We start from the raw sequence: 11,762 nt of genomic DNA, 5'->3' as shown, positions 1-11,762 counted from the left end.
GTCACCTCAGTGCCTTTTCACGGACCTGCAGCCTGGCATTCAGGCCGCTTAGCTGGGGTCACCACTGGCTGACACAGTGCTGAGGGCCTGTGCTCATGAAGCCCTGCCCCAAGCAAGGCAGGCTGTGGCGGCCAGACCAGGGCCTTGGAGCCACACTGGGCTCTGCCCGCCCCACCCCAAGGGGCTTTTCATTAGCAGTCAGGTGTCAGCTTCCAGGGCCACAGGGCCCCCGCGAGCCTCCAGCTTTGACCAGGCCAGGCTGCTGTTGCCCAAAGCCCTGGGCCTCCCCACAACCCCCGCTCCCAGCACGTGCTGCGGGCTGGCCCAGGCCCCCACAGGGCAGCGTGGGTCACAGCCTCTGGTGGCACCAACCCAGCGGGCAGGAGCACAGGCCACTGTTCTCATTTCACCCCGTCTCCCCCGGGTCTACTCGCCTAATGCCAGCAAGTTCATTTAGGTTATCTCACGGCAGCGCTAGAAGACAAACGATCCCACGATTACACTGTCAAGGCAGCTGGAGGAGAGCTAGCGGGTCAGCCAGTGTGGGTTCAGGCCAGGGCCACTGCCTGAACAAGGCGCTCAAGCTCTCAGGGGCTCTTCCCCGTCGGCAGGAGAATCACAGCAGCCCCACATCGCAGGCCGATGAGTGTCTGGAACCTAACTGCCCTCCGCACGTGCCAGCACAGAGGCTGGTGATGGCGACGGGCCGAAGCAGGCCAGGGCGCACGAGGCAGGCGGAAGGCGCGGAGGGCCCCGGCTGAGAAGCCCCATCTGTTGGACAGGCTGAGGCCCTGTCACTGGCCGGGAGAAGCCAGGCCGGGGCTCATGGCTGCAGAGGCAGGTGGCGCAGCAGGGTGCTGGGCTCCAGAAGCTGGCCCAGGTGGTAAGTATCAGCCCTGGCCCAGGCAGCCGCCTCTCCAGAGAGCACGCGAGGGCCAGGAGGGCTGTCATTTATTTAGCGAGCAGAGAAGGGGGTCACGTGGAACCTGGGTGTGTGGAGAGGTGGAAATGTCTCGTGATGGGGACGCAAGGGAATGGAGCATCACAGCTGGCAGGGGAGGGGGGGGGCTCCCAGCGAGGAGGAACCCACTCCCTGCATGGACTCTTCCAGAACCCAGTGCTTTCAGCAGCTACCCTGACTCCTCTGATGGCTAAAGCAGGCAAGACTTCTGCTGCTCTGTCAGCCACTCGAGAGGCATGGCTGTGGGCAGCTCTGGGCACAGGCGCTTCAGAAAGGCCAAGGCCAGCCTGTCCTTGGGGTCCAGCAAAGGCGGCCCAGAGCCCCGCCCTGGGGAGCGGTGGCAAGGCTCCCCAGCCTGGCGTCCAGGGCTTCTGCTGGCACAAGGGGCTAAGTCTCAGCACAGTGAAGCGATCGATCGGCAGCCACCGCAGCACGAGTCCATCCCTGGCCAGGGAGCGACCCCCAGGGTGCAGCAGACCCCTCCTGTGCCCCCACTGCTCCCTCAGCAGTGTCGCTGTGGATCTGCCAGTTGTGCTCTCCACCCTGTCTCTGGGGCGTCCTCTCACCCCACAGCCACCTTTGCACCTCTGGCCTGTAGCCCAGCTCTTGTATGCATAAATTAAAAAATCTTAAAAGTAAGAGAGGATGAGGCCCAGGGGAAGCATTGCCACACCCCTGTACATCCTGTGTATCAGGTCGAGGGTGACTCCTATTTCCTCATTGATAGCTGGGGGGTGTGGGGACTGGAATAGCCTCTCCAGGCTACACTTTGACAGTGTGTCTCTGGGCATAGCCAGGCCCAGGGCAGGCAGGGAAGCCATCACAGAGGGGAGGACTGTCCCCCAACTCTCTCCACGCGGAACTTCTGCATGGAGCCTTACTTGGCAATAGGGCCGCGGCAGGTGGGGTCAGCTGAGTTTACAGTAGACACGTGTCCTTGTTAAAATTAAGGAGAGGACTGACTGATGTCCCGGGAAGACAGGCAGAGAGGCGGCGAGTGGCCAGCGGAGGCCCAGCGCAGGAGGGCGCGGCCGGCGGGGGCTGTGGGCTCCCACCCAGCTGAGACAGCGGCCGAGCAGCCGGCCCAACACAGCCCACGGTGTTCTCAGGCGGGTGGGCGCTGTCCGCCCGTCTGGGGGACCTCTAGGAATCGCGGCGGGGCAATTCCGGCAGGGGTGGGGGCAACGCAGCCCCGGGCCGCGCGGGCAGGCCTGGGCCCAGGGGGCTTCCCGGAGGCGGCGGCCCGGGCTGGGCGCCATGGCTGCGCTGGTGCTTGTGGAGGTCGGCGCCTCGGCGGAAGCCCCTGCCGCAGGCCGGGCAGGCGTAGGGCTTCTCGCCCGTGTGCGTGCGCCGGTGCGCGCTGAAGTGCGAGCTGTTGCTGAAGCGCTTCCCGCACTGCGCGCAGGCGTAGGGCCGCTCGCCCGTGTGCGTGCGCCGGTGGATGACCAGGCTGGAGCTCTGGCTGAAGCGCTTCCCGCACTGCGCGCAGGCGTAGGGCCGCTCGCCCGTGTGCACCCGCTGGTGCGTGCTGAAGTTGGAGCGGTCGCTGAAGCCCTTGCCGCACGCCTGGCACCGGTAGGGCCGCTCCCCGGTGTGCGTGCGCCGGTGCTTGGTCAGGTGCGAGCTCTTGCCGAAGCCCTTGCCGCACTCGGGGCACGTGAAGGGCCTGGCCGCCCCCTGGGGGCCCCCTCTGGCTCCCGGCCGCGGGGGCCTGGTCGGGCCCTGACGGCCGCCGCTGAGCGCCTGGTCGCCCTCCGCTGTCCTCGGGGGGCCCTCCCCGGTGTCCTCGCCATCCTCGTCCTGCGCCCCAAGCCCTGAGACAGAAAGCAGTCACTGAAGGGGAAGCAACGGCTACAGGGGAGTCCAAGCCAGGACAGCGCCCACCCAGGAGGGCGGCAGGGCCCCGTCGGGGACTGGGCAGGGGGCTGGGGGACATGGTGGCGTGGTTACCTCCCCATGTCACAAGGTGGGGGGCCATGCCCAGATTCACACGGCTGTGAAGGCGTGTGCCCTGGCAGCCAGCCTCCGGAGGGCTCTCCAGGGCATGCTGGGGGCAGGTGGCCGTCCGTCACGCTGGGAAGGGGCTGCAGCTGGCCTCTAGTGGGTAGGGCCAGGGATGCTGGGGCTCCGGGCCACGGTGCCCTGACGCTCGGCCAAACGTCAGTCTAGAAGTTGCTCTGGAGGGTACTTTGCGGCTGTAACATCTGTCATCAGTGTGGGCGAAGAAAGCAGGCTGTTCTCTGCACCAGGTGGCCTGGGCTCACCAGGTGAGGGTCTTATGAGCAAACGCTGCGTTTTCCTGAACAAGAAATTCTGCCTCGAGACTGCAGCAGAAGCCCTGCCTGGCCTTCGCGAGCTCGCCCGTCATACAGACCTCAGTCTCGCCGGCCCGTATGTGAGCCTCCTGCTTAAAACCTGCCTGCGCCCCTGGGGTACGCCTGGCCCAAGGCGGCGCCTCAGCCCCCGAGACAAGGCTGCAGGCAGTAAGGGTGTCGCGAGGAGCAGGGCAAGCTGCGTGGGACGAGCAGGAGCGAGGCAGTTGGGTGGTGAGGACAGCCAGGGCCGTGCTGGGAACCGCGGTCCCCGGGGAGGGCAGGGGCTGCAGGCCGCCCGGCCCACGGGCGGGGAAGGAAACAAAGGGACAGCACGCCCTGGCGCCTGCGGTCGGCCCACTGAAGGGCCAGGCGCCTCCCTGCTTTCCCGTCTGGCGGCTGGGAGGACCCAGGGACACCCCTGGCCCACGAGACCAGCCCCGCATGGCCTGTGAGCCCCTGCTTTTATCATGTTCCCCAGTAATTCCTGGGGATGCAACGTCGGAAACTACTGGACAGGTTCCTCCAGGCTGCGGGGCCAGGAGGGTGCTGGGAGGCCACGCCCCGCGCCCCAGCCTTGGGACCAGCAGTGGGGTGCCGGGTGGGCCAGGGGGGTGCTGGGTAAGCCACAGCCCACCGGGGCTACTCCACCCGAGGCCCACGCCAGAGACACGTCGCGTTTCCGATGGGCCCGGCTGCGACCCGGCACGTTACCCTCGCGCTGCGGCACCACGTCCCAGCCGCGGTCCTGCCGAGCCGGGTCCGGGCCTCCCCAGTCCTCCCGGGGCAGGCACGCGGGCGCCTCCTTCAAGGTCTCTGGCACCTGCAGGATTGCAGCCCTTCAGGCCCGTGCCCAGGAGCGCCCTCCCTGCACCACCTGCTGCTGGGCACCGCCACTGCCACGTCACTGTCGCAGGGCCGCAGGCAGGGCCAGTGTGTGGGGACAGTGGGCCCACTGTCCGCTCAGCCATCGGGGCCCAGAGTCCCCCGCTCTTTGGCATCGGCCCCACTTAGCCCTGGGGCCCAAAAGGGGTACAGGGAGACTTCAGGGTGCCTCTACACCTGGGCTCCCAAATCCAGCACATGTGGCCTGGGGGTATGATGAAAAGCCAAGCAGAAAATGCCCAGGAGAGCCACACCCACAGTCGGGAAGGGGGAGACTGGGGTGGGGAGCAGAGGTACGTGCCGGAATGTGCTAAGTTGCTGCGACGACCGGAGTCACTGCCCGGGCTGAGCGCCCGTGAGCTTGGCCCAAGAGACAAAGGACCCGCTGGGTCTGAAGTGACCCCTGCTCACCACTGCACCCCAAGTCCGCTGGGGCATGCCTAAGAGCCGGCACCCCTGGCAGGACTCCCAGGAGGCAGAGGCAGAGTGACACGGCAAAGCCACGGATGAGGCCAGGAGTGTCCCAGGAGAGGGTGTGGGCGCCAGACGCCGCCCCGCTCACCTGGGACCGGGATGAAAGGCAGGACGTGGCCGGTGCCGCCGGCTCCTGCTGCGGGGGGACCGCTGGGCCTGGGGAGAGAGCAGTCGCCTCTGAAGGCCCCCCCACTGCCCACCCAGTTGCAGCTCCTGTGCTCAGCCCCGCCCTCCCGCCCCAGCAGAGTCCACCCTTCCCTCCCTGCCCTCCCCTGCCCGTTCCTTTCCTCCAGAGTCAGCTACTCACCCCTCCTTGGCCAGACCTGGGCCCCACTTTTCTGTCTGTGGCTCAGCTGGGCTGGGTGCTGCAGGACGGGGTGCCCCACCCCTTGTCCCAGGGACAGCTGCTCTGGTGTGGTCTCAGCCTGGCGTGGCAAGGGCTGTGCTCCTGCCTCCCGGAGCACCGTGGCATCAGAGGGCGCCCCTGGGCCCTGCATGCAAAGGGAGATCTGCCCACCCGATCTTCCCAGATCAGGGAAGCCCAGTGCCTCGCTGAGGCACTCCGCATCCTGCGCCCCCAGGGAGGCCTCAGAGGGCTGCATGTGTAACGGGGAATCTGCCCGTCACCCCCAGGCTGTGGGGCTGCAGTGGGTGCCAGAGCACAGCTGTCTGCAGGCTTCGCTTCCTGACAGTCCTGCGTCTGCACTGGTCAGCAGTGGCCACTGGCCATGGGTGACAACCGAGGGCTTGAACTATGCCACTGTGACTTCAGAACGACACATAAAAATTAGTTAAACCTGTGTACTGGGCAGCCCAGTCCCGGGAGGGAACTTCCGGGCACCCAGGCAGCGAGGCACAGGCCTTTCTCCCAGGGCTCTCCCTCTCCGGGACCTCGTCAGCTCCCAAGCCCAGTCCCGGAGGGTCTCCAGGCTCCTGCCATCAGCATGCTCGCTTGGGGCCGGTGGAGCACTGTGTGGCTGACAACGGGAGGACACCCGCCAGCCAAGCTCTTTAGTTCCCGTGCGCAGGGAGCCCTCCAGCAAGCCAGCTGCCGTGGCCCCGGAGCCGAGATGTCCACACGCAGACCTCGGCAGCCGGGCCCCGTTTCCTCCCCTCAGGGCCAAAATGCCCCCGCCTCACCCGCTGTCTCCGTTTCCTGGGCCCCCTCTGCAGCCCCTCCACCAGGGCCACGGCCTCCTCGCCGCTCTCGGGCTGCCGCTCCCGCACCCGGGCCTGGGTCTCCTCCGGCAGGATGGTCAGGAACTGCTCCAGCACCAGCAGCTCCAGGATCTGCTCCTTGGTGCGCAGCTCGGGCCGCAACCAGCGGCAGCACAGCTCCCAGAGCCGGCTCAGCGCCTCCCGGGGCCCGGCCACCTCCTGGTAGCAGAAGAGCCGGAAGAGCTGGCGGAAGGTCTCGGGGCTGGGGTCTTCCGTGTCCGAGGGGGGCTCCTCCTCCCAGCAGAAGTCCTCCTCCACCTTCACCATCAGGATCTCGTCCTGCTCCAGCGGGGGTAGGAGCTGGACACCGCCAGGAGTGGCCATAGCGCCCCGGGGGTCTGCTCCTTCTCACACCTCAGGGCACAACCTGCCCCTTACTGTAACTCTGGCCAGACGCTGGAAAAGGTGTTTTCAGGACTCTGTGGAAAGACGATAACATCACTTGGGGTGCTGCCCCCACTGGGTATCTACACCCATAAGCACCCACCCTGGCTGGCAAAAAGGAAAGGGTTGAAATAGATGAACTAGTCCTTGCTATCACCCCAAAAGATCAACTGGTCCTTGCTGTTACCCCTAATAGAGCAACTAGTCCTTGCCGTTAGCCCTAGTAATTCCAGGGCTGGTTCAGAAACTTCTCGGCCTCAGTTTTCTCATTTGGAGGGCGAGATATCTGAGGGGAACAAACGAGGTATTTGCAAAGGGGCGGCACAGCGTCGCCCTCCAGTGTCACTGCTACAGCTGGCCATTTTAGGATGGGGGGGCCTGCGGGAAATGGTGAGCCCGGAGTTTCTCTGTCTAGGGGACGCAGAGTCCGTGCCCCGACGAGCGCGAGGTCCCTGCGCGCGCCCGCGGCACCGGCGGGCACGGTCACCAGGGTCGCGAGGGCTGCGACTGCCCGGCGGGACTGCGTTCCCCGCGCCTCGGTGGACGGTGCGCCGTGGTCGGGGCGCACATCGCGCGGTGGAGGCTGGAGGCGGCACCCCGCACCCGCACTCACCGGCAGCACTGCGGGCCGTGGGGGCTCCGGGGCGTGCCGGGGCGGAGGGCGCGCAACCCGAGGGACGCGGCTGCCGGGGGCTCGGCGGCTGCCCGCCCTGGACCGGGGTAGGGAAGGCAGAGCCCGGTCTCGCAGGACGCAGGCGCAGTGGGGGCCGGGCCGGCCACCGGCTGGGCCGGCTAGGGCGTGAGAGCGGGGGCGGGCCCAGGGGGACAGCGTGATCATGTACTCCTAGCACCATTGGCTGAGCCGGCTGTCGAGCGTGAGAGTGAGTCTGGATAGGCGGGCCCGCACGCGGCATTGTGGGTACTGTAGTTCTCTTTCTTCTGGCGGCTTTGCGACCGGGGGGTGGGAGCCAGGCCTCGGGCACAGGCCCGCGTGAGGCCTTGTGGGTAATGTAGTCCATGCAGGGTTGCGCGGCCCTGCGATCTAGGCTGGAGGCCATCGCTTACCTGCCTCATCCTCACCTGGACCTGCTCGGTCTGAGCGCCCCATTCCCTCCCAACGCCCCCTACACTGGCCAGAGAAGGTGGGCGGTGGAGGGGGAGCCCGAACGTGTCCTTTACATTGAGTACTTTGTATGTGCCAGGCGCTCCTGTTAGCCGCCCCAAGAGGGTAGCGACTCTCCCCGGAGCTTGCTTACTAGGACGAAGCAAGATAATGCATGAAAACCCTTTCCTTTGGGGTGAAATATAGAAACACCTAGCAAACAGCTGCTTTGCTTTTATTTTCATTGACAGCATCACCTGCCGTGTGATGCTGGGAAGTCGCCCGGGACTCGGCTTTGTTTGGTTTCCATTTTAAATTTTAGGCAGAAGATCGATCAGTTAACAGGAGACACAAGTAGTTGTTTACACTCGAGTCACCCAGCTTTTGAAAGTTTAGCAGCCCTACAAATCAAACTGTTACAGGGCAGCAAATCTGTTCCAGGACAGGCGGAGAGGGACACCCCTGAAGCCCCCAAAACCTGCCTGCTCTAAGTGGGTTCTGCCATCCGCCGCAACAAGACAAAACATATAAAACTTTAATGAAAAGGGACTTTAATACAGTGAATATACAATACGGAACACAAAGAATAGAACTTCTAAATCAAACACCTGAAGTCACCATCCCCTCGTGGGCGAAAGTCCCCCCAAAAGGGACTGGCCCAGAGCAAGGCCTGAAAGCTGCCACTAGACTAAAGCACCTTCTGGCTGGGACCATGGAGAAGGGTCAGAAATGGCCAGACAAGTCTGGGAGGAAAAGAGCAACATCAAAATCCATATAAACACGGCCATAGTCACCTCCCTGCAGGTCTCTCACCCACCTCTGCCTTAGCCAGCCCAGGGTCAGGAAACAGCCCGGTTTCTTCCTCACACGCTCGCTGCTCCATGTGGCTTCCTCAGGTCTCCTCCTCCTTCTCCATCCAGCTTCATTCCCTTCTTCTCTTCTCTCCTTTTTCTCTGCTCAGCTCCACCTTCCTTCTGGGTGGGGCAGGGAACCTGGAACTTCCCTTTTTCCTAGGGACCACCCTGTTACAAAATGAGAGGCAGACAGGTAAGAGCCTCCTTGAAAAGCATGTGGTGCCACTTGGTGAAGTCATTATGGACAGAGGCGTGTGGCTGCGGGAGTGTCGGGGCCACCAGGCCTGCTCGGAAACCTGCTCGTGGGCTCGTCTGCCAAGCTCCGGCTGTGGTCAGCCCAGACATTGCTCAGAGTGGAGTGAAGAACCACACTCTCCTCTTGGGGAAATTACAGGGCTTGGGCTGACGCAACACTGCAGACTGGGGCTTAGCCTCTGTCCTGGAGGCTGGCCGAGGCCGAGGTGCCTGCTGGGGTACTGGCATGACTTCTCGGAGTGGCCACCCAGCGGGCAGAGTTTCTCTTCTCCCCTTAATAGGGCTACATTGCCCTCCGGCCAGGGCCCCGCCTACTTTAACCTTAACCACTGCTTGCTCCTAGCCCAGATACACATCACATCCGGGGTGAGGGCCTCACCATATGAACTCTGGGGGGGCCTGGGGGCAAAGGGGTGATGGGGCACAGTTTAGTTTATAGCTCACGTTTTGCACACTAAACGTTCTGGAATATTCTTAGCACACATGGCCCTTCCCATCTCCTAAAACACAAGCCTCTCTTGGTCTTGCTCGTAACATTATACGAGTGACACGGCCGTGCAGGCTGTCTTTCTGCAGGACACAGCAGGGTGACGCGGCAGTGTCTGAGCAGGGGGCCCAGGGACTGCCAGGGAAACAGAGCTGCCGGGCCGCTCATTTTTTCTTTTAACTGGTATTGCAAAAGCAGTAACTTTAAGGTTCACTTTTGTAAAAAAAAAAATGTCTTTGTAGCTTTTTTTTTTTGAAGCATATTTATTTATTTCTGCATACGGAACTGGGGTACAGGCCAGAGGTGCAGGGGTGGTGAGAGGATTCACCAGAGACAGAGTGGGGAGCAGAGCAGGCAGAGGGACGAAGTACACTGCTGAGGGGAGCGGGCGGGTCAGGAGAGGTCTGCCGCGCCATTTGGGTCACCTCTGAGGTTGGGGGCCTGGGACTCTGCTCGGGTCTTGGGGATCACCGGCTTCGAACCCTCCTTCCTCTGGTCACTGAGGTCGTGGGCCAGTCACTGATGCCCTCTGAGCCTCAGTGTCCATTTTTGTGAGCCGGGGGGCCTTCACCATTCAAGGTAGCAACTATTTGCCATTCATAGAATTTTTGAAAGCGGTCTACTGTGTGCCTCCATCTGCAGGCCGGCCTGGTGCTGGGGACCCCGACCAGCTGAGCCCATTCGTTCTCATGCAGTGCACATTCTAAAAAAAAAAAAAATACAGGCAGTGGACACAGAAATTGCGCCCCTGTTGAGTCACATGTGGGGTCACCCCTGGCAGGGTTGTAGAGTAGAAGCCCTGACCCCTCAGGGCGCAGGTGAAGGCTGAGCGGAGGGCGGGCGTGGCCGCTGTGCAGGAGCACAGGTGTGAAGGCGCGTGGCTCTTGCAGGGCACCGGTATGCCCGAGGCTGCAGCCCAGGTGCGGCGGGGCCTGGATTGGTGGGACCGTGGGGCCAGGAGTGGGGTGGAAGGGACCTTGGAGCCCGGTGAGGACCCAGGGTCATTATCCTAAGGGCAGTGGACAGAGCAGAGTAGGGCTTTGTCGTGGGCTCAGATCTCTCTCCAGGAGACCAGAGGAGCAGGGAGACCAGCTGGAGGCTCCTGGATGGGGCCAGAGTCGGGGCGAGGGAGGGAGGTGACGAGAACGACTCGGTAAAATGGGGACAATAACATCTCCCGCTTTAGCTGCCCGTGGGGTTAAAAGAGGCAGAACAGAAAGCCCATCTCATTGCCAGAGCTTAAGGTGCACTTCGTGAATAAGAAAGGCTGCCTCTGTGTTCAGAGGAAATCTGTTTATAAATGGCAAAACCTGAAAATAATGTATATATCTGGGAAGGGGAAAAATAAATAAAAGCCATGTATGTGCCAGTGGACAGATGGTGGATAAACCTCACAGAGTTGATGTGCAAAAACAGCACGTGGTCACGTGACACCATCTGAGTCGGTTACATCAGCAGGCAGAGCTTACATGCCATGCAGACTGTGGGCAGCCTGTCAGCACTTGCTGGGGGTCTGGGGAAATAGCAAATTCCGGGTGATGATGACTCATGAGGAGACACTGAAAGGTGCAGGAGGCCCAGCTGAGTTTTTTTAAAGATGTATTTATTTATGTTTACAGAACTGGGGTACAGGCTAGAGGTCTGGTGGGTGAGAGGCTTCCCCAGAGACAGAGTGGGGAGCAGAACAGGCGGATGTACTGAAATACGCTGCTGAGGGGAGCGGCGGGAGGGTCAGGAGGGGTCTGCCGGGCCCTGGGGGTCACCTCGGGGCGGGGATCAAACGCCTCCTGCTGCGTCGGCTTCTGAGAGCGTCATAAGGCAGTGCTCTAACCCCCGAGCCGCCAGGGAGGGCCGACCTGTGCGTTCTAATGTGTTCTGTTTTAGACAACGAAATCCCCCTCCCGGGAAGTTGCATCCTCCAAGTACTGGCGCCTAGCAGATGTTTTCCTACGCAATGCAAAGTAAGCGCAGCACTCGTTGGAGCAGGCGGCATTAGCTGTACCCTGGTGCTCTTAATTTCCTTGCTTCAGCTTTTGGCTCGCCATCTCCCCTCTAGAGCACAGCACACACCTCCTGAGTCATCTCACTGCACCGCTGACCCCACCCACAGCGGCCGGGCAGTTGTCAGGCCTTAGCAGCTTTCTGTTCCCTTCCTAGTGAATTGGCCTGGCCCTTGTCTGAAACCTCAGATCAGATTTCTGCCACTTTCTATTGAGTTTCCTTCTCTTGCAGAAGTTTTCCTTTGTGTGCCACTGCGCGGCCTGGCACCCTGTGATTGCCACACAGCTCCCGCTGGTGACGACTCCCCACTGGACTTTCTCCTGTCCCCAGACGTGTGTTGTGCTGACGGATGAAGCAGCTCTGAGTGTGCTCATCTCTGCAGTGGGTCAGGGGGCTGTTTTATTATACCAGGAACACAGGGTTCTTTCTGAGATTCCCCGTTTTAAAAAATGACCCCTACAGGCCCTGCCGGTGCGCAGAGGGTTAAAGCACAGCCAGCGCTATGGAGCCGCTGAGGTAGGAGTTCGATCCCGTCCAGGGGGTGACCCCCAGGGCCCGCAGACCCCTCCTGTCTCCCCACCGCCCCCTCAGCAGTGTGTTTCAGTGCATCCGCCTGTCCTGCTCCCTGCTCTGTCTCTGGGGAAGCCTCTCACCCCCCACACCTCTGGCCTGCACCCCAGTTCTGTATGAACAAATAAATAAGTCTTGACAAGTCCACTCTCACTGGAGGGCAGCTCAGAGGCGCCATTTATTCAGCAAGCCGTCCTCAAAGCGCAGCTTTTCCCGGCAGCTCGGCCTCAGGGGGAGGGCACTGGGGCGGGGGCGGGGG

The 11,762-nt window shown here is 62.4% G+C and overlaps 1 protein-coding gene across 1 annotated transcript in view; it reads right to left on the bottom strand.

The window, feature by feature from the left end:
• Positions 1–936: 936 nt before the first annotated feature.
• Positions 937–11,762, bottom strand: part of SEPT12 (septin 12) — an 18,030-nt gene continuing 7,204 nt past the window's right edge. The window contains exons 10-13 of the mRNA XM_012731730.1: positions 4,940–4,997; positions 4,721–4,788; positions 3,988–4,096; positions 937–2,775 (exon numbers count right to left, since the gene is read on the bottom strand). Of these exons, the coding sequence (XP_012587184.1) occupies positions 2,067–2,775; positions 3,988–4,096; positions 4,721–4,788; positions 4,940–4,997 (944 nt within the window). The 3' untranslated portion in view covers positions 937–2,066. The remainder of the gene's footprint in view (positions 2,776–3,987; positions 4,097–4,720; positions 4,789–4,939; positions 4,998–11,762) is intronic.

The sequence above is a fragment of the Condylura cristata genome, unplaced genomic scaffold (genome assembly GCF_000260355.1).
Source record: "Condylura cristata isolate star-nosed mole 26May11 unplaced genomic scaffold, ConCri1.0 scaffold00032, whole genome shotgun sequence".
Taxonomy (NCBI): Eukaryota; Metazoa; Chordata; class Mammalia; order Eulipotyphla; family Talpidae; genus Condylura; species Condylura cristata.
Note: the sequence above shows the minus strand (reverse complement) of the source record. Positions and strands in the feature narration are given on the sequence as shown.